At 61.9% G+C, this 27,889-nt stretch overlaps 1 protein-coding gene across 1 annotated transcript; it reads right to left on the bottom strand.

The window, feature by feature from the left end:
* Positions 1–5,445: 5,445 nt before the first annotated feature.
* Positions 5,446–26,843, bottom strand: SDC1 (syndecan 1). Its single transcript, XM_045844580.1, has 5 exons — positions 26,493–26,843; positions 9,681–9,762; positions 8,379–8,851; positions 7,610–7,736; positions 5,446–7,467 (listed from the first exon to the last, which is right to left on the bottom strand). The coding sequence occupies exons 1-5, from the start codon at positions 26,556–26,558 to the stop codon at positions 7,298–7,300; spliced, it is 918 nt and encodes a 305-aa protein (XP_045700536.1). The 5' UTR covers positions 26,559–26,843; the 3' UTR covers positions 5,446–7,297.
* Positions 26,844–27,889: the final 1,046 nt, after the last annotated feature.

Raw genomic sequence — 27,889 nt, 5'->3', positions numbered from 1 at the left:
AAAAGCAAAGGGAACCGTGTGTTGACCCATGTGGTGACAGGGTCAGGGTGGTCCCTGGGACGTCCCCGCGCGGCCTGAGTGCGGTGACAGCGGTGGCGAATTGGTGAAACGTCCAGAGGGTGCTGGCCAAGAGCACCCTCTTCGATGAGAACTCACTGCTGGAAAGGTGCAGGCCCCTAAGAGCTCAGGGCGTCTGAACCAGACGAGGCGGCGCCGTGGCTGCGTCATGCCCGCACACGCACAACAGCAAAGCCTGGAAATCAGATGGGCGCCCCGCGGGCCGTCCAGCGCGGAGGGCCGGGCCGAGGCGGCCCCTCCATCCGCACACGCCGCTAGATGCTCCGCAGACGTTGGGAAGAATGCGGTAGGCCCGAGCACTCGCGCTGCCGTGGAGCCGGAGCGGGAGCTGCGCCCAGCACCCGCGCTGTGGTCCGGCCCCTGAAGGGCACAGCACGGACCGCTGCTCAGGAGCTCGGGCCTGGAAACGCGCCGGGAACCGCACAACGGCGCCCGCTAACGGGAATCGCCTTTGGCGAGCGAGACAGGTCGGGAGAGGCTTCCGCTTTGCGCGGATGCTTTCCTGTCCGGTTTGGATTTCTTGTCATGTGCACGGTGTTTGAATGTTTAAAATGGCATCAGGGACTACCTGGGTGGTGGGATTTGAAGCCGATTTTGTTTTCTTCTTTACACTTTTCTATATCAAAAGAATCAAAATCAATGTGTTTAAATGTTGCAAATCGAAAACTTTCTCCACCCCTGGTGGTAAAGTCCACTTTCCTGAGCTCCTGCTGACAGGGCTTGTGGGGCCAGCCAGCTGCTGGTTCCCCTCCTGACCCCTGGGTCTCCCACAGCTGACCCCACCCACCTTCCCCACCCCAAAGCCCCATGCTCTCCCATGTCTCTGGGCCTCGGCTGGTGTGCCACACGGTTCCATGCCTGGAATACTCTGCCCCGATTGTCCCTTGACTTTGCCTCATTCATCCTTAGGCCCCTGGGCTCCCCACACCCAGGCCAGTTCTCCTAGACGCCATTAATGGCCTTTCCACTGGTCAGCCCTCTCACTGCCTCACAACAGCCCTGAAGGTACAGACAGCGCCTGGGTCGCCAAGGTCACCCAGGGCCCGGCCTACAGCAGGCTCCAGACGCATTTGCCCACTGAACAGAAGCCTCCTGGACTGGAGGAGCGAACAGCTGGCACCCCACGCTCACCCCCCAACGCCGGCCCATGTGTGGGGTGGGATTCCTGGGCCTGGCCCCAGGCGGCAGGCCTTGGGCCTCGGAGGCAATCTGGAGGGGCAGACAAAGCTAGGAGACTGCGCCGCCCGATCGGCTCCAAGGTGGCTTTTATTTCCTCTTCTGCGGGTGCCAAGTCCCTGAACAAATATTTTCCTGGAGTGGCGGAGCAGCTCAGCTCCCCGCCTGAAGTGCTGGAAACACCGCTGGGTCGGGCGGGCTCCAGGAGCCGGAGGAAGAGTGGGGTCTGGCGGCAGCTGGAGAAGGGGTGTGGGCAGGGCTGCCCGCTGGGCGGTGCCCACCCTCCTGGCCGGCGGAGGAGGGGCCTGCGGAGAAGGGGCCTGCCGCTAGGGCCCCGCAGGCCTAGGAAGCAGCGGCTCCCTCTGCTCAGCGCGAAGGGCTCTTGCCCTGGGCCTCCCTGCCCGTAAATTAGAGTCCTCTGGGATGCTGCAGAACACGCAGGCCATGTGGGCCACCCTCCTCTCTGCGCAGAAAGCTGCAGCGGAGTTTAAAGGAACTAATTAGAATCTCAGAAGTCCTTTTATAAGCTTCCCCCACCCCTTTAACTTTCTCATTACAAAATAACACACGGAGTGCACTCATCTTGAGTGTGTGACTTAATGACTTATTGACATATACATCCGCTCTCGTAATCGCTGCCTGCATCAAGCCAGAGAACATTCCAGAGGACCTTTCAGAGAAGGGCCCTTTGAGTCGCTGCCTGGACAGTGTCACACCCCCAGCTTCTAGGGCCATCCGTCTTTTTGCCTGCTCCTGAACTTCCTGTGCGTGGAGGTGCACCCTATGAGGTCTTGTGTGTCCGGCTTCTTGCACTTAATATATTATTGCCTGTGATTCTCCCTGTGTTGAACGTGGGGCAATGGCCTGTCCTTTTTACTTGCCGAGTAGTATTCCATCGCGTGAATGCACCACAATTTGTTTATCCACTCTCCTGCTGATGGACGTTTGGGTTGTTCCCATGTGTGGGCTCTGCCGAAGGCAGCTGCTAGGCACACTCTCACGCACGCCTTCCGGTAGACACATGCTCTCCTTCTGCCTGGATCGTCGGGCAGACAGATGCTGAGCGTTCGTTTCCCAAGTGCTTGTGTCGATGGGCACACTATTCAACCGCACAAGACAGTGCCGGTTGTGTCACATGCCCTCCAACGACTGTCTTTCTCCAATATCAGTCTTTCGGTGGGAGGGGTGTCTTGCACCATTCATGAGCCTCTAAAGTGGCCTGACTTCCAGAGCACCGGGCGGCCACAAGGAGCACCCGAAAGGCAAAGGCTGCCATGTTTGCAGTGAGCCCCGGCTTCTTGCTGGTTCGTGATAAAGCATCTGCCCTCAGAAAGCATCCAGGATAGGTAGCAGGAGGCCAGTGTGGGGACAGACAACTGTAGTGATGTGACAGGAGGTGCCAAGGGGTGACCCCGGAGTTACAGTGGCACAGAGGACTCAGGGCCTCTCCCTCGAGAAGCCCCGAGGCCATCCTGGAAGCTCACTGAGCAGGCGAGGGATACAGCACTGCCGGGGCCTGACTTGGGGGCCTGTCACCCTCGCACCCCTCCGTGCACCCTGAGCAGGGGCTAGCTGGTGTGGCCCAAGGGTAGGCACTGGGTGCTGGGGAGGGGGAGGGGGAGAGCCGGGCCAGGGCTGTGTCCTCAGCCAGGCACAGCTAGCAGGCTCCCAGCCCAGGGCCCTCCCCGCGTGCGCACTCCAGGATCCGGGGGCTGACCTACGGCCACCGGTGGGTTGAGCAGAGAGAGGGGGATGGGGCGCCACACTGGTGGGAACATGGTCCCAGAACTCCTATCGAAGGAGCGGTCCCCAGACCCATTTAAAAGACCTCTCCCTGAATTCTCTCCCTGATGCTGCTTTGAGGTCCACCTGCCGTCCTGGGAGGGGCCATGAGACACCCCCACGCCCAGCTCTGGGATGACTGTCCCTCCAGCCCCACCCCGACTGCCAGCTCAGAGGACAGCCACATCCCGGGCACCTCTTCCCTCAGGCTCCCCTCAGGGTACCTGTGGGAGGGCAGGGTGCCCCCCGGGGAGGTGGGGCAAGCCTCCTGTACCTCCTAACTGGTTCTCACACCCGGTGCTCCTCCTCACCCCTCGCCACGCTGTCCCCCCGTCGTGCTGTCCCCCCACCCTCGGCGATTCCTCCTCTTTCCCGCAGCACCCAGTGGCTGCTGGCTCTGCTGAGGCGCTCAGAGAGGTTCCAGGCAGAAGGACCTGCAGCTTCCTCCCTGCGTCCCAGCCCACCTCCTCCCACACCTGCTTTCCCTTCACATCCCGAACGGAGCCTCTGGCATCACTGTGTTTGCCGAAGCTGTGCCCCCTTCCTGTAATGCCTCCTCGCCCTTGTCTTGTCAGGGAGGCCAGTTTGGATCTGTCCTTCAAGTCCCCGCCCGTGGAGGCACCGCTGTGACCCAGATGCCAAGCCGGGCGCCGTGCCCCTGCGCCCCACCAGCCCACACTGAGCACCGCCGCCGAAACTGCCCTCACCTGCCTGTCTGCCCGGGACCGCAGGCTCCCCGAGGGGCGGGCTGTGCATCTTTGTTTTGGATGCGAAACCCAGTGCTATCCCGAGCAAGCAGGACAGACAGTGCAATTTCAGGCAGGAGCTGGCTGCAAATTAAGAAGGCGTTTAGAAAATAACTTAAGTGAGTTCTTAGTGGAAAATTCAGCGAGTCCCTCATCCCGGCGCAATGTGGAACACACACACCCAAGTCGCATGGACACGATCCAGAGGGAAAAAATGAAACTGTGCTCAGTTGCTCCGTTCCAGGCATGGGGCAGAGAGAATCTTGGGAAAGCAGGAAAGAGGGGAAGAGAAGGAAGGAAGGGTCAAGGTCATGGGAAGTGGGGCAGCAAGTGAGGCCTGAGGAGAGATGGGCAGAGAAATTCCTTGAGACCAGGACTTGAAGACAGGGTTTTTCAACTGCTTCCCATTTTAGCTTCCTGACTGTTAGTCCCAGAGACTCACGGAAGCCTGTGCTACAGCCCCGCCGGCCTGGGCGGTAGCCTGGGGAAGGGCCTGGGTGTGACCCAGGAGGAGCAGGAAGCGGGGAGGGAGGACCCAGCAGAGAGAACAGGGTGGGACTGGGGTGCAGCTTAACCTGTCGGGATGTGACGGAAGCAGGTGGCCCCAAAGGCTGGGGTTGGGGAAACTGCTGGTAGAATGGACAATCTCCCCAGTCTAGCGCCACCCTCAGTGTGTGCGTGGCCCATTGTGGCCGCAGGGGCCAGGCTGCCCTCGTGCAAACCCCAGGTCACGGCTCACCGGCACACGATCTCGGGGAAGACCCTTCCTCTCTGCCCCTCGGCCTGTCTGTAAAGCGGGATCGTTAACCATAGTGCTATCTTTTCGGCGGTGAGCAAAATGGCCCAGGTACGCTGTCTGGCAGGGCCTGGCCTATGCTTAAGCTCAGTAAGAGCATTCAGTAAATCCAGGTGGCCTCTTCCACAGTTGTGCCCTCACCAACCGGCCCAGGGACCAGCAGAAAACAAGCACTTGGTGTGTTCAGTGTTTGTGGAATGACCTGAGGATTTCGTCCCAGCCTCCAGCTGCCCGGAGCTGCAGGCCCTGCCCCCCCACCCACCTGCAGTGCACGGGGACACACCTGGGGGCTGGCATCAGGGGTTGGCCTGCACCCAGGGCTAGACTTCAGGTCAAGTGCCAAAGGCCGCAGGTGGGGAGACCTGCCCTGACGGGACAGCTGAGGGGCCGGGTGGGGGCCACAGCCTGCAAGAGGCTGAGTTGGCGCGGGGGGGGCAGGGGGGGGGGCACCAGGTGTCCCAGGAACACTGGGGCCCCTGCAGTGTGCAGAACCTCCCGCCATCCCCGCTGCAGCTTTTCCCTGATGTGCAGGCAATTTGTCCTGACCTTCGGCACTTCCGACAGTCTGCTGGTGAGTTTTCAGGAGTCCCAGGACCGTGAGCAAATGGAAGGACCAGCACACTTGAGTCGGGAGGGGGCCTGGTGTGCTCGGGGAAGGGACCGGCCAGGAAGGATGGGGCGAGGCAGAGCCTGGGGGGAGGGACGACGGGGAGGGCTGACACGGGGAGGGGGCGGGAGGGCGGAGGTGGCCACGGCTTCCCTTGCAGCAGAGGGACAGGTGCTCCACATGGCCCACAGCCAGGCCACCCCCCACACGACAGGGAAGGACATCGCCAGGCCACGAAGACACACAACCACCACCGCAGCCCAGAATGACAAGTACCGTTTATTCGAGTGACACGCACGGGCCCGGCCACAGGCTCGGCACCGTCCCAGGGGCCAGCAGAGACGAGCACGGTCACAGACCCCTTCCCCACCCCCGAGTCACGTCCAGTCATCCGTTCCGGGCAGAAAGTCCCAGCATTGAACACGGGGCACAGGTTCCCTTCATGTTGGCGGTGTGTCTCTCTGAGTCACAGATGTCCCCCCCTCTCGGAGTGGCCAACAGAAAAGCTGGAAAGCTGTCAAATTAAATAAGGACAGGAGTTCCCAGAAGGCCCTGGGTGGGGGGCGTCTGCTCCTGCAAAGGTGTCTGAGAGGCCGGCCTTGGCTCTGGCCTCCGTGGGCCCGCGGCCCCAGGCCAGGCTGTGCTGGGGCCTCACAGCTTCGCTAACCGTTCGGGAGATGGTGCTTTGAGCTTGGCGACAGAGACATTGGCATCAGGACTTGCACGACCTTGGCTGAACCTGCCGACCTGCCGAAGACCATTAGCAGAGGCAAAAAACCAACCAACCAGTGAGACTCTGGCCCCAGAGTCCCTCCCCGCGGGAATGAGGAAGGCCCCAGCTCCACGTTTCCCAGTATCGCTGTGTTCAGACAGAAGGCTGGTCACATCCACTCGGCCGGCAGAGAAGCAAAGGCAGCAGAGTTCACGTGACTACTTTATATTAAAGTTTATTACATTTGAAGAAGCTACTGTACAGGGAAAAACCCATTGGATTAAGTAGAGTTTTGCCAAAAGCAAAAGACTATCACTCTTTGGAACATTCCTGATTCCAGGCCCGGGCAGGGCCACAGGAGCTCATCGAAGGTGAGCCTGGTCCTTTTGGGGAGCCGCTCGGTGCCAGGTGTGCCCGGGACCCCCCTCTCGCCACCTGCCAGGAGAAAGGGTCTCCAGGGATGGTGTCAAAGGAGGAACTTGGTCTGTGGGAGGTCCTCTGGGCCCACTGCCACCTCTCACCCCACAGTCATCTCTGTCCCCAGCCTGAGGTTCCAGAACTCCGTTCTCACGTGGGCTCCTCCACGTCGCAGCAGCCCCGGCCCTGGCCCCAAGTTCACGGACCCAGGCACGCCAGCTCGAAAGAACTGCCTGCCCATGGCGGCTGAGACCGGCCGGCCCGCCACCGGGGCCACCCAGACATCCCATACCCTGTTGCACACGTGAGTGACAAACTCAGGAGACAACACAAACACTATGTTGGCTTCCGGATTTGGTTCTCCTAGTTCAAAAAAACAAAAGTCTTCTTAACCCTGATGCTGCATCCTGACCGTCGATTAGGGGAGCAAGATGGGGGATTAACCAAATCAACTTAACTTACCTCAAAAGTAATAAAGTCTACTGGGCTATGAACAAAGAAACTAGAGGAAACATGTGCAAAAACAAGTTGATATCTAAATTAGACCTCCCCACAGAACAAAGTGGACTCGGGCGGAGCCCTGAACGCCTCTCCCTGCCACTCAGCCGTCCGCGCCCCCGAGACCGCCGGTCTCTGCCAGGAAGTGCCACCAACGTGCCAGCCCCGGCATCTCCCGGCCCCAGCGAGCCGGCCAGGTCCAAAGCAGTGGTTCCAGGGCGGAGAAACTGAGTCAGAATGGCGAGATGCCGGGTGCTGGCTGCGGTAGAAAGGTCGGATGCGGGAAGCCCTCGCGCCCCGGTCTCCGGGAAGCAGTCAAAGAAGCAGAGGCGAGCCCCCCAGCCTGCCCCAGGACTCTGCGGGGAGCGGCCTGGAGGGGCTGGGAGTGTCGGGGGGCGCAGCACGGGGCCTGCAGTTCTTCACGGAAGAGGCAGGTGGGGGCCTAGCGAGTGGCAGGGGGCGGGGTGGGGGGGCCCCCGCTCCCGTCAGGCGTAGAACTCCTCCTGCTTGCTGGGTTTCTGGTAGGCCCCGCCGTTGGCTTGCTTCGGCTCCTCCAAGGAGTAGCTGCCCTCGTCCTTCTTCTTCATTCGGTACAGCATGAAGCCCACCAGGCACACAGCGAAGATGAGCCCCACCAGGCCTCCGGCGATGACCCCTGGGCGGGCAGACAAAGGCTGGCTCGGTTTGGCTGCTCCCCCGGGCAACCAGCCCCCGAGGGGGCCCACGCCAGGGCTACCGACAGCCCTCCGCCCCGAAAGCAGCGGGGTGCCCCCCCCACCCCCCGAGAGAAAACTCACCTCCCAGCACTTCCTTCCTGTCCAGGAGGCCCTGGGAGGCCCCGGGGTCCGGGGCGGGCTCGTTCCGCTGGTCGACCTCCAGAACAGACCCAGCTGTGATCTCCCTGGACACGTCAAAGGTGAAGTCCTGCAAGAGGGCAGGGACAGGGTCAGGGTCAGTGTGGGGTCGGCCACCGCAGCGGCAGCACCCGGGCCCGTTTCCAAACCCAGAAGCAGATCAGGCCTCCAGGGTCAGAGCTGCTACCAGCTCGGTCCCCCCCAAAGCCGGACCTCTGGACCCCCAAGCCGGGCCCCGCTCAGCACGTCACGCTGGGCCCTGGCTGGACTGCGGTGGAGATATGTCAAGTGGTCTGAAGCACGCGTGTTCATGTGAAAATCAATAGGCTCACTTCAGTGTCCGGGGTGAAACTACCATGCCCCCGGAAGGTAAACATGCAATGGTGAAACTTCACACCTGCAGTGGGAGCCCCGCCCAAGTGTGGGGGGCCCACTCCTGGTGCTCTTGAAGGACCCTCTCGCTCTGGCCTCACTGCTTTCGTCTGTCCCACCTGGGGGTCAGCCCTGGCCAAGGGAAGGTGGGACCTCATGACCCTGTCTCCGTGGTGGGGAACAGGGCATGCTCAAGGGCACAGGGTGCTGGGGGTGCCAGTCAACCTTCCCCGCCCCCCGCCCCGAGGCACCGTGCTCAACCTGTCAACAGGGGCCGCCAAGCCCACTGGCCGCCCGCCGTCCTGGGAAACGCAGAGGACTGCAGCGAGCAGACACGTACCTGCTCCCCAGAGCCCTCTCCCATGGACAGGTGGGTGACAGTTTCATCCTCAGCAGCTCGCTCAGTGGCAGAAGGACCAGTGTCCTCCAGGCTGGGTGTGTGAGTGTCGAGCTGGCCAGCTCCTTCGGGAGCTGAAGTCTTAAAGTGGTCAGGCTGCATGTCTCGGTGGAGGTGGGAGGTGACAGGTGCCTGGGCAGTGGTGGCTCTTGTGGTCGACACCCGGTGGGTGGTTGGGTGTGGCGTGGTCTCACTGGGTGGGAGGGTGGTCTTCTGGGCGGTCAAGTCAGGCTCCACCTTGGCCAGGAACACGGCGTCTCCCTCCTCCTCCCCTTCAATGGTTGTCAGGATGGAGGTGGAGGCAGTGACGGGACCGATGTCCGTGGGCTCTGGAGCTGTGGGCATGACCGTCAGGAGCCCCAGGTCCTTCCAGGTGGTGGGGGTCCGCTGGGACAAGAGGATGTCTGGCAGGGCACCTGCAGGGCCAGAAGCAGCGTTTGTTGGGATGGGGGAGACCTCAGACCTTCCAGACCAGCCACACGCAGGCTGTGAGGACCCGTGACCCCCGTTCCCAGGCTAGCAGAGCGAACTTCTCCTCCTGTGACAGGCTCTGCCCCCAGGGTGAGGCTAGCTGGAGCTAAACTGGACTGTGGAAAACAAGCAAAGAGAGCTATGTTTTTCTCTGGAGCCAAAGGCACGAGGGCCGTCTGGGAAGAAACCTCTCCTACAATGGCTGAAACCCGCTCCCTGGCTAGGGGTACCCTCAGGGACCCGAACACCTTATCACTGGTGCACACACCTATCTGGGCCCCTCCCTGTCACACCTGCTCTCTCCCCAGAAGGGCCCAGGCTCCTACAGAACTGAGACCCAGGTCCTCGCACCTGGTTCCTGGGCCCCTGCTTAGGCCACTTTCCTTACGGACAGCCGCAGCCTTCTTCTGGGGTCCGGCTCAAAAGCACCTCCTCTGGGAGGCCACCCAGACCACCTCTAGCTCAGGGACTTCATTTCCCCAGGGAACAGGGAAATGGGGATGACAAAGGACCATGTATAAAGACAGGCAGCCCCCCAGGCTCTATGCTGCCTCACCGCTACTTCCCAACAAACTCATGAAGTCGAGATAGTCCCATTTTACAGATGAGGCAACAGAGGCTTAGAGAAGTCAAACAGGCTTCCAAAGGCTGTGAGTGAAGAGGAGGGTGGGAGCCCAAGTGCGTCCACAGCAGGTGGCCTCGGGGCCCCCTGGGACCCACGGCAGCCACTCCACACCCGTGTGTGTTCCAGCCTTTTCCTGGCACCTAGCTCACCTGCGCCCGAGCCAGAGAAGTTGTCAGAGTCGTCCCCGGAGCCATCCTGATCTTCGGGTGGCACGTTCGTTGCCAGGATTTGCTGGAAAAGGGTCAGAGAAGGGCGTGAGCGGAGGCTAGCCAGGGTTCTGCCACTCTGGGGTCCCCATCTGCCCCCAGCACAGGAAAGAAGCTTTTGTGGGTTGCTCAGGGCTCTCAGCTCTTTGTCTCCCCCCCCCCCCCCACAGCCCCACAGACCACAACAACACAGCCCTGTGTCAGGGGCTGGCGGTGAAGAAACATACAAGAGGGGACAGGACCCTCGCCCCAAGCAGCTCTGTTTGCTTAAAGCTCCCATGGGACCTACTGGCCCAGTGACCCGGGAGCATCAAGGTCTAAGGTCAGGGTTCTCAAGAGCCGCAGCGCCCTGGCTCCAGACAGGTAGCCTCCAGGTGCGCTGGGCCCCGAGGCGTGCAAACTGAGGGCCTGGAGTGGGGAGGGGAGCGGCGGGAGTGGGCGTGGCAGAGCCCTCCTTGTGGAGGCGGGTGTCACCGCCACGCCCCCCATGGCCGGCCTGCTGCTGCGTCCGCAGGGAGGATGGGGTCGAAGCCAGCCTAGAAGGGGCCCTGCCCCAAGGAGGCGCCGGCCGTGGGGCCGTGGGCCTGGGACAGGCCCTGCGTGCAAACAGCCACCCCCGGGATACGGCCACCTGGCCCAGAGGGGCGGGGCCAGTGTTCGAGAGCTAGGGGCCGCACGGGTTAGGCCGGGGGCCACGGGGCTGGAAGGAGGCGGGATCTACCATACACCCAATGGTGGGCACGTGCAGAAATGCTTGCTCCGGGACAGATGGTGGGACAGGTAGCCATGCGCATCCTGTTCACCGACAAGACTTTGACCCAAAGAACCCTGTAATTCAGCCCATCTTGAGAGGGCCCCAATATCAGGAGCCCAATCGGCATTAGAGAACCCCTGACCTCTGCCCCTTACCAACTGAGTAGCCCTGGGGACGTTACTAACCCTCCTATGGCCTCGGTCTCCTGGCCTGTGAAATGGGGCGATAATCCCACCTATGTTCCAGGGTTGGCAGGAAATTTCAGTCAGGCTCTGCTCTGAAGGACCTCGCTGGGCCCAGCCCGCGGAAGCACCCCAGTAACTGTGGTGGCTGCCGAACTTGGGGAGCAAGAGCCACTCGGCATGGGGAGGGGGTCCCTGGGCCTGTCTGGGAAGAGGTGAGGTGGAGGTGGTGAAGTTCCTGGAGAAGAGGGGGCAGGAGGGAGCTGGTTCCCCGGAGGCTCTGCACAGACTTGTCAGGAGGCAGGCCCCGCCCGAGGCTGGGCTGCAGGCAACAGGCCTCCTCAGCCGGGGAGGCCTCGCCAGGTCCTGGCCACAGGCCACGGGGCCTCACTCCCGAGTGGGCCTCACTCCCAAGTGGGGCAGTGCAGTGCAGCACAGACAGGCCCTGCGGCCCGGTGAGCTGGACCAGGCGGGGGCTGCTTCGGGCCTGTGCAGAAACGGCATGGCTAGACATACCGCAGAGCTTTCTTTGGAAGTGCAAACCCGAACTGCACCTCCCCCCAGGTCCTCCCAGGAAAGGGGCTTTGGCCTCAGGAGGATCTGTCTGAGCTGCCGCGGCCCACCCACACCACACACGGCCCCTGACCTCCACCCGCACCCCGGGCCACACCCCCCAGCGATGCTTCAAATGCCTGCCCTGCCTCCCGGAAGCCCCAGCCTCCCCCAGTCTGCCACCTTCAGGAACAAAGACCACAACCCACAGGGCAGATGCGGAGGGGACCCCACCCCCCTGAGGCCCAGCACAGTGCCGCGTCTGGGGCCAGGGCAGACTGCTCACCCTCCCTGTCCCCCAGGCAGACTCTGGGGGTGAGCCCCGGTCCCCACACACCCACTCTCCCCTCGCAGAGAGAGCTGGACGCGGAGCAGGGGCAGGGCCCCAGCCAGGGCAGCCTCCACAGCGCCGCAGAGGGCACCGAACCTTCCCCGGAAGCCGAAGTCCACGGGCCAGGCCCTGCTCCACGGCGCCCGTGCAGGCAGTGCCGCGGCCCAGCCGGTGCCAGGCAGGCCCAGCCTCTCACCTACATAGAGGAGCCCCAACAGGTTAGCAATTTCCCAAGAGCGGGGCCTCTCTCATGACTAGATAAGATTTTTTGGATCTGCCCTGTCCCTGAAAACAATTTGTCTCCTCAGCTCGGCTCAGCTTATCCCTCTGTGGATCTTGTTTACACAGCAAGCTCTTAGGCAAACACTTTCTCCCCTGAAACCAGCTCCCAGGCCTCGGGGCGGCCTCTCCCTCCAGGGCTGGGTCCCCACTCTGCGGACGGGATGGGCCTCGGTGACCTCCTAAATCCGCTGCACCTGAGCCGCCCATGATGACCTCAGCCTGCTCCCTGGGGAGGGCATTAGCAGAAACTGCTGAGTTTGAACTCGGATCCGGATCACCAGGGCCAGCCGGTTGGGGTTCGGGGTGCCACTTCAGGGTTTGTTCAGCCGTCCTGCTGGGCTGAGGGCTGGCGCGTGGCCTCACGCTGGGCTCTGCTCAGCACGGCCTCTGACCCTGGTCCTTCTGAGAGACCACTGGCCATGCCGTGGGGCCGCTCGGGGACAGGATGGCCCAGCTTGGAACCTGCCAGGGATGGGAAAGGCAAGCCAAGCCCGTGTCTTTAATGGAACCCTTTTTAACCTCTCCAAATCCCAGGAAAATCAGCTTTTCTTTTCTTTTCTTTTTTTAAACTAGTTTTCTTTCTTTCTTTCTTTTTTTCTTTCTTTCTAAGATTTTATTTATTTATTTTTAGAGAAGGAAGGGAGGGAGATAGAGAGAGAGAGAGAGAAACATCAGTGTGCAGTTGCTGGGGGTTATGGCCTGCAACCCAGGCATGTACCCTGGCTGGGAATCGAACCTGCAACACTTTGGTTCACAGCCCGCTTGAAAATCAGCTTTTCATACAACACATCCAAACCCTCGTGGTAAATGAAGAGCTAAACTTTCCACACGTTCAGTTTGCTCAAAGGAAGGACCGATCCGCTCCCCACCCTCAGCACAGGGGAAGCCCACCCTACTAAGAGGGCAAGGCCAGGTTTGGCTCCGGTGGGGCTTTGGGGTCAGGGGGCAGACACGTGGAGGCTGGGGGGTGGGGAGCGTGAGAGCCAGCCCACCTCCGTCTCAGCCTCAGCCGCACTGGTCTCTTGGCCACACCCAAGGCTGCTGGGAGCAGGAAAGAACGTGAAAGGAGGGAGGCCTTCTCCGACACTGGACACTTCCCACCTGCTCCCCCCTTTTGTTCCTACAGGTGAGACAGGAAAGGCTGAGGTTAACGCCTCCCTCGGATAAGGAAAGAGGGGACAGACAGGGTCGGGGACTTGCCCAAGGCTACTGGACAGTGGCAACGAGTGTCTGCAGTCTCCCGGAGATCGCCTGCTCCCCTCACCTGCCATCTCTCTCCCTCTCCCCAGCCCCCAGGAACCACCTTCCCTGGCGGGCCCTTCTGTTTTAAAAGAAATTCATCTAGAACTAACTTCTCAACACAAGAGGCCCCTGAGAGCGCCACTGAGTCAGAATTCCTGATCTGTGCCCCAGCCAGGGGGGGACAAAGGTGCCAGCCCCTATTCCTGAGGTGGAGAGGGGGTGGCGTGGACAAGCATGGGGTCGAGGCCACCAGGGGCTGGGTCGTCATCACTCAGCTGCCAGCCATTCCCAGGAGCAAGGTGAGAGTCTGCGGCTAAAGGCTGGCAGAGAAGCTGCAAGAGGCAGCCTTCAGCCCACACTGGCCACAGAGAGGGCCACCCTCCTGGGGAACCGTCACCTGAGTAGGGCCCTTGCCCTGGCCAGCTGAGGAGACCCGGGGCTGTGTCTCCCTCCAAAGCACCTTGGGCTTAGAAACTCCTGGGTAGGGTCACGAGGCGGCACACCAAGTGGGGAGCTCAGAGGAGCTCAAGTAAGGAGCTTCTAACTCCGGGCTCACCGCTCCCCCTACCCGCTCCCTCCCGCCAAGGCCGTATCAACAGCCCCAAGACCTGTGATTTCCAGCCACACCCTGAGCCACTCACATGTCACCTGCTGCTTGACTTGAGGGATGGATAAAACACAGGTCCTCGAAAGGCATTACCGGGTTCAGAGGAGCATGCTGTTTCCCAGCGACACGTGCTAAAACTACACTACCGTTCGCTATTTAACTGATCTTCAAATTCAGGACTTGGGGGATGACCGTCTAGGGGCTTTGGGGAGAAAAGCAGGTAAGGGCAGTGGTCTGGTCTCGGCCCTGGTGAGCTCCCAGGACCCTCAGCCATGTGCCCCACTCCGGCAAGCTTCCGGAAAGGGGAGCCAGGGAGCCCAGGGCACAGAGAGCCACCACCCTGCAGGAGACGCTGGGGCAGGGCCTCGAGGCCCCCGGCTGGCCCGGAGGATAAGACCCCACTCGGCCCGCGTCACTAACTGGGGCAGCACTGGGGGCTCAGCAGTGTGGCAGCACCCAGGGGAAAAGAGGGTTTAGGTGTCTGTCAGCCATAACTGCCCTCACCATGAAGGTGGGGGACTCCTGAACCCCACAGGCACGGACCCCTACTCTCACCAGTTCAAGAAACAGGAAACAAACGTAAAAAGCATCGGTCCTGATGCCTGGCAGGGGCTGAATACCACCGCCATGTCTGCCTCCTCTTCTTCCTCCTCCTCTCCCCCTCTCAGGTGTTCCAGGCAGCTGGCCGCCAGCCCCCTGGTCTGAAGCAGTGACCAGCCGAAAAACAACAGGAGCTATCGGAGGGGCAGGTGGAGCCCGGACAGGGCTGGGGAGGGAAGCAAGGGTCTCTGGGAAGGGAACGGAGCCAGGGACGTCAGCAGGGGCAGAGCGCTCACCAGGTGGCTGCCCCAGGGGGAGGCCCCTTGCTGGGTAGCCTGGCAGCTCTCCGCCTGTCTTTCTGGACCTGCTTCCCACCTTAGCTGGAGGACCGCAAACTCCCCTGGGCTCTGACGCTGGGCTGGGCTGGGCTGGGCTGGGCTCTGGGAGCAGAGGCCACCATGGTGTGGGTGGTGAGCTGGTGGCAGTCGTGCTGCGACAGGCTCACAGCCCAGGGCCCAGGACGATATGGGGCCCTCTCCTGCCCAGGGTATCCAGCTAGTAGTGCGTCAATCAACCACTTCCTCTCCCCAGCTTTCTTTCCCAATTTAGGACCTACCGGGGAGGCAAGCATAGGCTACTGGGGAGGCACAGATGTCCGGCTTTGGCCCCCAGACCCTGAAACCCAGCCCCTGCCGACACTCCCAGGAGGGAGGGCCCCACCGTGCCCCGGGGCGGCATCGGCATTTCCGGCTTCACGGGCACAGCGATTTATCAGCTCCGTGTCTCTGCACCGAGAACCAAGTCAAGCTGGGGCCTGCAGAGGAGGGCGATGGACCGGCCCCGGCGGGGAGGGGCCTGGGGACCCGGCAAGTAGGGTTCCACCTTCTTCCTGAGGATGTGCTTCCATTAGGGCACCGAAGAGGCCCCAACATCCCCATCAGCACTTCCACTGGGACCTCCTGGGCACCTGTCCTGCCCTCCCCCCCCACACACAACCCGTCCTCTGAAGTCCCCACACTGGCACCTGGGGACAGACCTCGAAGCTCTGGGGGACTCCAGGGCAGGGCAGGCGTGCAGGGCAGCACCTGTACTGACATTTCTCATGGCACCGAGCGCCGGGCTTTATGGGTGGGAAACCCAAAGTCAAGGTCGCACAGGCCTTTCCCCTGCCCCGCGTTGCCCACTTGGGGTAGCCCAAGAGCCCAGGGAGGTGTCGAGAGGGGATCCTGACCCCCGGCGCCAGCCCTGATGCCCAAACCGGGTCAGAGCCGCCACCAGCACCCCGACCCACCCTGCGCAGAGCGGCGCGGCCCGCAGCCCACGTGCAGGGACTTGTCTCCCAACAGGCCCAGCTGAGAGGGCTGGGTGTCGGGCCAGGAGCTGGAAGACCAGTTCCTCTGCTTTCCCCCACCTGCCAGCACCTGGGCCTGGTTGGAAAGGATTCCGCTCGGTGGGAGCAAGGCTGCCCGGCCGGTGCGGCCCTGGCAGCCAGACGGGAATGGCAGGGGAAAGTGACCAGACCAAGTACCGGGAAGACCTGGTCATAGCCTGGGCTCTGTCCTCCACTTACCGGGTGGCCCTGGAGGAGACCCTGACTCGGGCTGCCCAGGGGGCTCCCAGTGCCAGGTGGGTGGCAGGGGAATCCAGCCCTGCCCTGGAGAGGCAGCAGGATGCCACAGCTACAGCAGACTGCCACCTGGGGTGGGGAGGACCCTGATCCCAGTGCTTGCAGCTTCCTGAAGGGAGTTACGGCCCAGGCAGACTGCTGGAGATGTCCCAAATCAAAGGGACTCTGGGCACGGTAGCTGGCAGCCCACAGGGCCAGAGATATCGCTAAGGCCGCCAGAGCCTCGTCCCTCCCCAGCCCCGGCTGTCCTAACAGGACAGCTGAGGCCAGCAGCTCAGCGCAGGATCCCCCAGACCACCCCCCATGAGGGCCCCTGGACCCGCTTTCTAGCGGATTAACCCCCAGACTCCTCCAGGCTGGGAGGGCCTGTCGCCTCTGGCCCATGGGCTTGTACAGACCTCGTCCCCCTGCTCTGGCCAAAGTGTTCTTCAGTTTCACCCGAAAACGTGCTGCTCCTGCCCCACCTGCAGCCAGCCAGGGCCCCCTCTGTGCGCGCTCCATCACCTGTCTCCGCTGTCAGCGTCCCTGCAGGGGCGGAGTGTCCCCTTTAAAACAAAACCGCCTCTGGGAAGGCTCAGGGGCACAGAGCACAGCAGGGCAGATGCCCGCTCTCCAGGGGGCGGGGCTCCTTCGGTCCTGGGGCGCTAGGGGGGAGTTGGAGTGTGGGAGAGGAGAAAGGACGGCACAAGGGACACTGAGAGACGCCAAGAACACATGTTGTCACCTGTGTCAAGAGTGTGGTGGTGGCCGGCCAACACCATTCGCAAGAAAGACAGAGTTCCCTTTGCTCCAGCCTAGAGGCACGGAGCACGTGGCCTTTCCTCTCCCGCACGTGGAGCAGTGGGCTGGTCTGGGCGCCGGCCCCTGGGACCGAGCAGAGCTCGGGCCAGCCAACACACTGAGGCTGCTGGAAGCCCGGACAGACACGGGAAGGGCAGAGTGTCCTTGGGCGGGGGGGCCCACGGCAGAGGGGAGCTGGTACTTTCTGGCCTGAGTGACAGAAGGCAGAATTTTTGGGGGTGCAGAAGAAAGGAGGGCCCTTGGGGTGGGGCAACCCTCAGTCTGTGCAGTTCCCGGCTCACCTGAGCCCCCACCCAGGTGCCCCGGTGTCCGGGTTCGGCGGGCCTCCTCCCACGGCCGGCCGGCCCAGCCCACACCTGCCTGGGTCAGGCGCCAGGCCCTGGCAGAGGTCAGGCGGAGGTGAGCAAAGTCTGCCTGCCGGGGGAGGCTCGAGTTTCTGAGAAGGGGCAAAAGCCGCGTTGGCCGGCCCTATGACGTCAGCACTCGAGGGTAAGACCGGCCGGCCGTTGACTCGAGGGCCTGCAGGCCCGGGCCCGGTCTGACGGCTCCTCTGCCCCGGCCCCCACAGGCCGCCAGGGCCCTCCCCGAGGGCTCTCCAGGCGGAGTCGGCCCCAAAGCTCCCACGGACCGGCTGCTCCAGGCCCAGGAAGGAAGGGCCCCACATCCTGCCACCACATCATCTCACGGGGTCTTTTCCAAAGCCCTCTGAGGCAGGACATGGAAGACCCAGTTCACAGATGAGGAGACCGAGGCTTCGAGGCAGACGAAGAACCGTGCCGGGTTCCACAGGGAGGAAGTGCCGGAGCGGGCAGCGATCTGCGTGGGCCAGACTCCGAGCCCCCCACGCTCCTGAGCCTCCCACATGGCACCCCGCTGCTCCGCTCCAGCCCCGGGTGGGACTGACCAAGGCCAGCCGGCCAGCCCGTCCGGGGTCCCGTCCTGCCTGCCCAGCCCAAGGCTTCAGGACCCCAGTGCGTACCCCAACAGCAGGCAAACCCTAGATGGGGGTCTAGCAGAATGACCCTGTTCCACAGGGGGCAGAGGGGAAAGGGCATAGGCTGGGGGCTCTCTGCTCCTCGCACAATTAATTCCCAGAGCCCAGGATGCCTCAGCCAGTGCTTCAGACTCACCACAGAGACCTCGGCGCTGGCGTCCTGGCTGCACCTCCCCAGGACTTTGTAACAACCAGGCCTGTCCCAGGGACACTGCACCCAGGCTCACCCCCCCAGCCCGGCCCGCTGGAGTGCCTGGGAATGATGGGAAGAGGAGGTGGGGGCAGGGCCTTTGCTCAGCCCGAGTGGGCCCTGCCTCCTGGCCTGGCCCCCAGCACAGCAGGTCTTGCTGCCCGGCCCCTCCACACGCCCATCCAGGAGACCAGGAGATGTGGTCAGGACAGCAGTGCCGCACCCCAGCGGTCCTCCCTGGGAGAAGCTGGAGTGACGTCAGAGGCTCCTCAAACACCCCGCAGCCTGGGGCGCTGCAAGCCCCAACAGGACCGCACGTCCGCCTGGGACACTCCCTGGAGACGGGACACCAAGGCCTCAAGTACTGTCCTGGGCCGCGGTGGTGCTAAGGAGCTCCGGCGAGAAGAGCCAGTGCTGGCCCTGCGCCCCTGCCATGGGGCCGTTATAGTCGAGTCCCCAAGCAGGCCAGGCAGAGAGTCCTGGGCATCCGAGGCCATCGAGGTGGCGTGGAAACAGCTATCCAAGTCCTCACGCCCTCCGGACGCCTCCTGGGGCCCAGCATGGATGGGGGCCAGGGATGGATGAGCTCACCTCAGCCCTCCAGAAGTCCCCTCCCATGTCCCCATGTCCTATCCCCCCACTGAGGGCCCAGAGGGTACCCAGCAAAGGCCAACAGAGCCACAGCAAGTGCCGGTAGCCCCAAGTAGGAAAGACGGTGAATTCAACACCATTGTGGCTCTCAACACCCCTGGAGATCAATGGCACCCAAGAGCAGTCCCCCAGCACAGGGCTGGCACCTCTGCTGCCCCTGCTGTCTCCACTGGGGAACATCCCCCCGACCCCCACAAGACTTCCCACGGCCAGAAAACGCTCTCTGCCTCACAACCTGAGCTCCTGATCTGAAACTGCTCTGGGACTCCAGGAGGAGCCCTTTTGCTCAGGCTGAATATGAATGACCTTCAGCCATCACCGCCCCTCAGGTCTGTCTGCCCAGACTGACCCTCCTGTCTGGTCCTTGTCATGGCCACCCCCTCTTACATGCACCCCAGGACCAGGCGAGGACCCGTCCACATCTGCACGGGGCTTTCAGATCTGGTCCAGCCAGGCAGGGGTCACGCCCCTGAGGCAGAGCTGTGCCGGGGCAGCAGGGGTGGAGGCAGGCCCTGCCCAGGCTCCCACCGGTCCTGTGGCGCCTGGAGACCTGACGAACGCCCAAATGCATGACCTCTCTTTGGCCTCTCGGGCTGCTCCCCCCATGTCACAGATGGGTTGACTGAGGCCGAAAGAGGCCCATGCACCAAGCCACTCAGCAGGGAGGAGGGTCAGGGCTGGACATGAGGCCTCCGAGCCACAGTCTGCCTCATGTGCCGCCCCCACCCGTGGCCCGCACACGGTGCGCTCCTGGCCAGGGCTGGTTGGGTAGGTCTCGGGGAGGACCTGGCACCGTGACTCAGCTGAGGAGTGGAGCAATGAACACATGCACCTTCCCCACTGCCCCAACCTGCCCGACGTGGCTTCCATGCCTGCTAATGAGCGGACCTGGGGCAGGTGGCCAGGATGCCTGGGTGTGTGCGGAAAATATCGCCCGCCCCCACCCCAGCCTGCCCTCGCCCAGGGGCCTCCGTCCACCTCTGGCTCCCGCGCTGAGCTCTGAGTTCACCTCCTCCAAGCAGCTTGCCCTCATTCCACCCCTACAGACGACCCCTCCAGGAGCCAGGGCACCCCCCCTCCCACTAGGAACAGTGAGCCCACCCCACATCCCCCGGGGACACCTTCTCCCTTCCCAGAACAAGGTCTCCCTGCAACCACACGGCTGTCAGAGCTGAAGAAGGGAAGGGAGGCCCCCCCGCAGCAGATGGGGAACTGAGGCCCAGAACAGCAAGGACCTGCCCCAGCCGCACAGCCAGGGGCCACACCGGGACTTGGAAGTCGGGTGCCTGTCCTGGCTGCCCTTCTCAGTAGGAGTATCTTCCGCCAACTTCTAAAGCCAGGGACAGAGTTGCAGTTGGAAATGGAAAAGACAGTCAGAAAGGGAGGGAAAGAGGAAGACCACGTCCTGAGGAGGAAGTTGCAGACAGGTGACGACCAGGTTCCCCTAAAACTTCGACTGCAGCCTACCAGCAGGGAAGCCCAAGGGCAGCCATCGCCGCAGCCTGTGCTGTGGACCAGACCCCCACCCCCACCCCTACATGTACACACACGTGCACACACACACAAGAAACTCTCTTGGGGCTGCAACCCCCAGGTGACTCACTGGGGAGCATTTTCCCAGGGCCGAAGGCCGAAGGAAGAGCAGCCCCCACGTGTAATTAGGCAGCCCACGCAGCCAGCCATAAACGGCCAGCCATAAATGCCAGGAGGGAAGAGACCCTCGGGGGGCTCCAGAGGCAGGCGGGGTGCGCACTGGGAAACCTCCTGAGTCAACAGGAAGCATGACTGGGCAGACGGCTGGGTCCGTGAGAAGGTCCTGCCAGCAGCCTCCCTCCCTGGCCCAGCGGCCCCCCAGCCCGGGGGCTGCCTGCTGCACTGTTCTCCCCCGACAGGCCTGCCCCCGAACACTTTCGGTCCCCAAACCTGCACAGCTTGACAGGCAGCGGGACCCTTTCCAGAGGAGGCTGAGGCCACCCCACGCCACCCTGGCTCTGGAGCCCCCAGCCTGGGGCCTGGGACTGCAGCGGGACTTTTAGTGCCAACTCCCCGCCCAGCACAAGCTTCCGGAGGACAGACCGAGGAGGTCACACCACACAGGTGCAGCTAGCCTTTCCTGGGACCATGGGGAGGGTTCCCCGGTCACCCAGAGCTGGAAGGTGCAGTTGCCGAAGTGACCCCAAGCACCACGTCTTGCCTCTGTAGCCTCACGCTCTACAGCCTGTGCCCCAGACAAGCCTCCTGTATCAAGGGAGGGATGCGGGCCACACACCCTCGGCACTGCAGGGGTGCTCGTGGCCCGCTCAGAGAGGTCCAGAACGCACGCTCCCACCCAAAGCCCAACCGCTGCTGGAACAGCTGGAAGGGGTATGAGACCGCGCTGAACCCGGTCCAGGGTGCGGGATCCTGAGCCAAAAGCCCTCTTTCCAGACTCCCTGAATCCCCATCCCGTTCCTTCTCTCTCGGCACACTTCGGCAGGCCCTGGGAGGGAGGGGGCTCTCAACCAGAGACTCCAAAGTTGGTTGTTGAGGAGGAGGAGGGACTCAGGAAGTAGCTCGTTCTGTAACACTACCAGGGTTCTGGGACTAGAAATCATTTATGGACCAATTCTCACGTGGCTGCTCCCGCAGCAGGACCTGGAACTGTGGGGGGGGGGGGCATTGGAAGGGACCCAGCATGGGGGCCAGGAGTCCTGGGTCCTGGTAACTCAGCTCTGTGCCATGGCACCTGGCTCCCAGGCTTAAAAGAGAATCAACTAACGCTGCAAATGTCCGCTCCCCACCATGCCCGAGCTGAAAGACACGGCGTGCCAGCAAGACCGAGGGAGCCATTCCAACACATGCCCCCCACCGCCCCCCGCACTGGGCCCCAGGCGCACACTCCCCTACCTGCTCTCACGGGTCCCACTGGTTCCTGACCTAAACTCCCCGGGATGAGCACTTGCCTACCCCTAAGTGGCCATCAGACGAACCTGGCCAAAGCCCAAGATGTTGCTTAAATCCTGGGTTTGCCTACAAGGACTGTTCAGGCCTGCTCAGCTCACCCCAACGACCCCTCCATTCAAAACACACACACACACACACACACACACACACACACACACGGTTCTTCAGGGTGGAATGGCAGACACCCCCGAGGGCCCTGCAGGGTTCAGCCAGCCCCGCAGGCCAGGCCTCATGGGGAAGATGCGACAGTCCATCAGTGCTTTCACGCCACGCACATCCTCACGCGCCCTCGTGCACACGCACACCCCGGTTCTGCCCCTTGGAGCGGCCCAGCTGACAGGCCACATCCACGAAACGGGGCGATGCTACGAAGCTATCGACCGTAGACGTTTGGGGCAAAGATTAAAAAAAGGTAGGAAAAGCACTGAGCCCTTAATGGCAGGCACTCAGTTAAGAGTAGCTCTAATTACGACAGCTAACTTTCCTCTGGCACGTTCACCCGTTCGTTACGACATGCATATGCAAGTGACAGAATGAGGACAGCAAAAACAGGTACGTTACCTGCTCTGCACAGGACCTCGAGATTTGGAAGTGAACTGACTCGCCCGAGATTACGGGCTAAATCAGTGGCCAAGCTGAGACTCAGTCCTGGGGCTCTGCTTGACCTCCAGCTGTATCTGGCCTGCCAAACAGCATGGGGCACAGAGACAGGACCCAAGCCAAAAACGAGGCCTTGCCCATCAGAACTTACAGCGGGTTAGCCTCCCTGGGTCCAGGTTCTCTGTCATCAGCAAGTCACAACTGGCACCAGGCGGAGGAACACGGGGTCCTCAGGTGCTCCCACCCAGAGGCCATTCATGTCTGTTCACTGGGGAGCCCACAAGGGAAACACCCTTGACAGCCTCTCTGTCACTCTTGGGTCCCAGAAGGGACCCCGCTGAGGTCCCAGCTGAAGCCCGAGAAGAAACGAGATCCACACGTCACAGACCAGGAACACTGATCACAGGGGAGACCCCCCTCAGAGCTGAAACCTCCTGTCTCAGACATCATTCCACCACGTCTGATTCGTTTCTCAGGATGGAGAAAAGTGAGCCCTGGCTGGTGTGGCTCAGTGGACTGAGCGCCAGCCTGTGAACCAAAAGGTTGTCAGTTCAATTCCCAGTCAGGGCACATGCCTGAGCGGCGGGGCCAGGTCCCCAGTGAGGGGCGTGCAAGAGGCAACTGATCAGTATTTCTCTTGCACATCGATGTCTCTCTTCCTCTCTTTCTCCTCCTTTCCCCTTTCTCTAAATTAAATAAATGAATAAACTCTTTAAAAAAAAGAGTGGAAAAAACTGCCGTTTAAAACCAAACCGAAAAGCGGCTAACTACACTCAGGCACACCCATGTCACGTTTGGCTGCTACCAGACAGGGATGGACGAAGGAAAGGAAAAAAAAAAAAAAACCTAAACAAATCAGAATTCAGAATGGAGCACCCTGGGGGCACTGGGCACAGGGGCAAAGTACACCGGGGAGCTCAATAAACCCAGAGGCATATGGTCGCCGAACACGCTGACAACGGTGAGGACGCTGGCATCCGGAGTCGGTTACGGTGAGTGTTCCTCTGTCCGTACAGGAAGGGCAATAAATATTTCAGAGAGCCCTGCCCTAAGAGGGTGATGTGGGTTCTTAGCTCCCTGAAAAACTCTGTGTGCTTCATTCCCAAGGGCTTCCAGCATCCCTAATTCTGCTGCAACAGAAAAGATTCCTCTATAAAATACTCCACAGCCCAAGCTTCTCACTAATTCTTTCCAGGCCACTCTCCTTTCCCATCCCTTCCCCTCCCCACCAATCTGGGTTAATGAGGTTTTATTGGAACCCACCATGAGCCACAGGTAGAGACTTAAACCAGCTCCACCCTCCCCGTGGAGCTGAAGCCAGGAGTGACATCAGCTCTGGAAGGCGCTGAGTCCCGGCGGAGCAGTGCGCGCCGCCCCCGCCCCCCACCCACTTGGCCAGGCGGTGGGGAAATGTCTCTACTAGCCCCCATAATTAAGGCAAAAAGGAATTTTATGCCTTTCAAGAAAGAGAAGAGAGAGAAACAGCAAATAACTATTTCAGAACAAGCTATTTTCCTTGCGTGGCAAAAACAAAAGACCACAGAAAACACACACACACACACACAGACCTTTTTAGACAAACCTGTTCTTTTCCCTCGGGAGTGGTCTTTTGAGCAGCCTGCCGCCCTAGCAGCCTTCCCTTGCCCGTTCGAGGTCAGGTGCCCAGGGACCACACCGCACCTCACCACTCCCCAGCGGAGCTCTGACCTGCTTCCCCCGGGACCAAGGTGAACCCTCAGAGACACAGATCTGTGTGACCCGAGGACATCGCCCGTGGGGAGCTCTGTGAAGGCATTTTATGGCACTTTGTATCTCCACTTTAAAATCAAATCTGGAGAGGGAGAGGGCAGGGCTGGGAAAGAGAAAAGAAACTAAACTTTATTTAAAAAAAAAAAAAGAAGAAGAAAGAACACCTGAGCTCCAAGCCAGAGCCTACCCCAAAGCTTAGTACTTTAAGGCTCAGCTCAACCCCCAGGAAGCCCTCCCACCACCTCAGCTCTAAGGAGCCCCCCTCCCTCCTTCCTTACCCCTTGAGACTCAGTAGGCTCCTGGGCCTTGTCTCCATCATGTGTCAAAGTTTCTAGGCGAGAGGAAAAACGTCCCATGCTGGGGCATCTGCCCCTGCCCAACACAAAAGAACACTGAGAAATGTGGTCCACAGAGAATCGAAAATCCCATCTGCCCGCCCCTGCCCACAGCTCACAGGGGTCCGGGCTCACAGGCCCGCCAGCCTCACCCAAGCCAGTCAAAGCAGCCACTGCTTCTGCCCTGGCAGGGCGGCTCCGCTGGTCGGAGTGTAGTCCCGTACACCAGAAAGCTTTGGGGTGACCCCTGGTTGGGGCATGTGTGGAAGGTAGCCAATTGATGTTTCTCTCTCATATTGATGTTTCTCTCTCCCTCTCTCTCTAAAACTCAATTAAACATATCCTCAGGTAAGGTTGTAAATTTTTTTTAATTAAAAAAAAAAGAAACCACCACTCCTCCCGATTCTGGTGAAAACAGGCTGATGAAAAACAGGTGGAGAACCCCACCTCAGCATCCCCGCCGAGGCCCCATCTTGGGCCTGGAGAGAGGGGAGCAGCCAGGTGAGGCCAGGTGGGCGAGGGAAGGGAGCCAAGCACCTCCACTCTCTTCTCCAGGATATTAAACTATGATTCAAGGCCCAAGCTGAGTCCCACAGAAGCCACAGCCCCAAAGAGCAAAGGAGAATACAGACGCCAAATTCTTCCATCTGAAATCCAGAACTGCACTCAAGACCCTGCTCAGAAACCCTATCTGTCCTCATGGCTCCCCAAATAGGACACCCCACATGCAGTCCAACCCATCAGCAATGGCAGAGGCATCAGGACCCTCTCCTGGACTTCCAAATGCTTCCAAGCACAACAGTCACCTGAGAAGCGCGCTGGGGGCGGGGGGGGGGGGCTGTGGGGGTGTCCGGGAGCGTCACAAATCCTCCTGGAAAATACCTTACCTGGGCTAGACCCTTGAAAATACCCACAGCTCCCAATAACTGGGGGTTACTATTATTCTGGAGGGACGAGCTAACACAAGTCGGCGTGGCTGAGACACTAGTCCAGATTCCACATTCCGAACGGAGGACCCACCCCCGGCCGGCGCTCCTTCCCTGCCCACGTGCCTCCCTATGCCCGAGCCCGGGAAGTCGAGCCGTCCAGATGTGGCCACTTCCGGAAGGGGAAGAGCCCCTCTCCATCCCAGGGGATGGCCGATCCGCACGGCGGAGAGACCTCGGGACTCCAGCACCGGGTGTCGGGGCCGGGGGGTGGCCGTGGGCAGCCGGTAGCCGGCGCTGACACCTGGCGGCGGCCCGGGTCCCAGCCCACGACAGGGCCAGCGCTGCGGGGCGGTTCCCAGGAATGGGTTACAGGGGCCGAGAACAAAGCGCCCCCATTGGGGAAGGCGGGCTAGCGGCCCGGCGGCCAGGGCGGGACTTCACTTTCTGGGGACCCTCGGGATACTCTTTGTCGGCCAGGTCCCTCTTTAGAGGGGACAAACCCCTCGTCAATGGTGGATGCCGGAGTCCTACCTAAAAGCCTCCTTCGGTCTCGATCTCCACGTTTGTCCCTCTCTCCCCCAGTTCCACTGGGCGGGCCGAGGAACCCGCCCTCCCAACGCGCGGCTCCAGCACAAAGCCGGGCCGGGGGAGGGGAAGAGCCAGTCCGGGTCCACTCGCGTGGAAGCCGCGCGCCCACCCGGCCGTCCCAGCGCGGGCACGCGCCTCTTCGAGGGCAGCACAACTTCAGCCCAGAAGTTGGGTTCCTGCGGCTCCCCAGTGCTCTGGGGCCAACTTCCCGGAACCTCCCGCTGCCAGCTCGGCCCAGCTCCCTTCAGACAGCCGACGGAGAGCCCGAGGGCCCCACCTCCGCCCGCCGACCCGCGTCCCCGCGCTGGCCCGGCCCGGCCCGGCTCCTTGGCAAATGCGCCCGCCTGCTCCCGCGCGGGCTCCGCTGCGCCCAAACTTGCCTCCGCCAAAGCGGCCGGGCGCCCGGTCTCGGCGGGTCTGGTTTGAATTAGGGTCTGCGAGAGGGGCGTTGTGGCTGTGGTCACCACATCCTCCCGGGTCACCGGTGGGGGGGGGGCCGGCCACCGCAATGCCTGGGTTGACGGAGTGCGAGCCGGCGACCCCAGGTGCCGCCGCAGGCTGGCGGGCTAGGACGCCTGTGGAGCCGTTTTACATAATTGAACGCTGGGCCCTGGCGCAGGCTCCATTCTGCGGGCGCCCCAGTCCCCAGCCCGGAGCGGCGGGACCCACCCGGCGCCCATAGACGGCGGAGGCAACTGGGGCTAGATCCCGGGTTTCGGGGTTCACCTTCGCGGCGCTAGCGCGGGAAGAAGGTTAAGTCTGAGGTTCCCCTCCCCCTCCACGTGCTGCCGTCTGCATCTGCGGGTCTGCAAGCCCGGGCTTCCCGCCGCCTCCCAGCCCGGCCCCGGCCGCACTCACCGGGAGGACCGGCTGCAGGCGCAGCGCCAGAGCGCAGAGCCAGAAGCAGAGCGCCGCGCGCCTCATGCTGTCCGGACCGGCGGCGGGGCGCGGCGGGCTGCGCGGGTCGGGTCTGCGCGGACTGCTCGGGGCTCGGGGCCGGCACCTCCGGGTGCGCTGCGCTCGACTCCCTTGGACGATGCCCCGCGTGCGGCTGTCCTGGGATAGGGCTGTGGGGTCCGCCGGCCGTAGTCCGCTCTCTACTGCTGGATTCCTTCCGACTCAGCTCCGCTCCCGCCCGCACCTCTCCCGCCGAGCTCCGCCTTATAATAAACCCACAGGCCCTTAGCCGTTGCAAAAACTAGCCCCCAACCCCCAGCTCGCCAGGTCTCCGGGCCAGCCCCAGTCCCCACCCCCCAGGACCCCGCCCCCTGAGCCACCCAGCCCTGCCTCTCCGATCGCCCCACCCCGAGCCCGGGCCCCGCCCCCTCCCGCACCTCCCCGTTAGAGTCTCGCTGGTCTCCTGAGCCACGAGCCCTGCGGGTAGGGGTTCCCGGCGTTTCGGCTCCGCCGCTCCGGAGCAGTGGGGACCCGGGTGCACCCGCTTCCGCCCTGGCCCAGGGCATTGAGGAGCTGTCCGGGAGAGGGGCTGGAGGGGAGGTAGTTGATCCTGGACTGTGGCCGCCAGTCTGCAGCGCCCTCTGGGCGTGAACCCGGAGCTTCCTCCAGGTGCGTTGGACCTGCAGGTTCCCAGCGGGAGGATTTTGGGCGGCTGTGCGGCACCCTGAAGTAACTGGACATTCATTAAACGGATGGATGCCACCCCTGCCTGTCCTCCGACTGCTGATGGGGCTCCTACGCCCGTCCTCCCCCAGCACGGGTTCCCCGGTGCACTGATGTCCTGCCGGCACTTCACGACGTGCTGGAAACTCCGGGCCTTACTTGAACCATCTGATCGTGCTCAGGAGGGTTGTTTGTTTGTTTGTTTGTTCGTTCGTTTGTTTGTTTTAATGAATTTTCAGCATCTTTCAATGGAAGACAATCCTTCTCTCTTCATCCTTTGAGCTAAAAGTTAAACGGCTGCGTTTCCAGATGGTCTCCCCTGGCCTGCAGATCCGAGAAAGCGCTCCTTGGAGTTTCCTCCTCCTTCATGATTCCTTGAGCGGCCCTGGGCCACGTTTCCCTCAACAGGCAGGCTATGGAGGGCCTATGGGCGGCCTATGGGAGTAGTGCAAACGGCCTTGAGAGAAGGGGAAGAACTGCCTGGCCGTGCCTGCAGCCTCACAGGCAGAAGACATGGTGCCAAATGACCTACGGACCTGGACACCAAAGATGGTGCCGTCCCCACCCCACCTCCCCAGGCAGAGGAGAGGCCGTCCTCTGGTGGCCTCTCGGACTGTCTCCAGTGTTTCACTTTA

This window comes from Phyllostomus hastatus, unplaced genomic scaffold (assembly GCF_019186645.2).
Source record: "Phyllostomus hastatus isolate PE091 unplaced genomic scaffold, TTU_PhHast_1.1 phas_contig_402, whole genome shotgun sequence".
Lineage (NCBI taxonomy): Eukaryota > Metazoa > Chordata > Mammalia > Chiroptera > Phyllostomidae > Phyllostomus > Phyllostomus hastatus.
This window is presented reverse-complemented; position numbering and strand designations above follow the sequence as displayed.

Coding starts and splice junctions, on each gene's coding strand:
- SDC1 (XM_045844580.1), bottom strand. CDS start 26,558: ATGAGGCGCGCGGCGCTCTGCTTCTGGCTCTGCGCTCTGGCGCTGCGC. Junction 9,763..26,492: donor GCCTGCAGCCGGTCCTCCCG/GTGAGTGCGGCC, acceptor ACCCTTTTCCAG/CAAATCCTGGCAACGAACGT. Junction 7,737..8,378: donor GAGAGGGCTCTGGGGAGCAG/GTACGTGTCTGC, acceptor GCCCTCTTGCAG/GACTTCACCTTTGACGTGTC.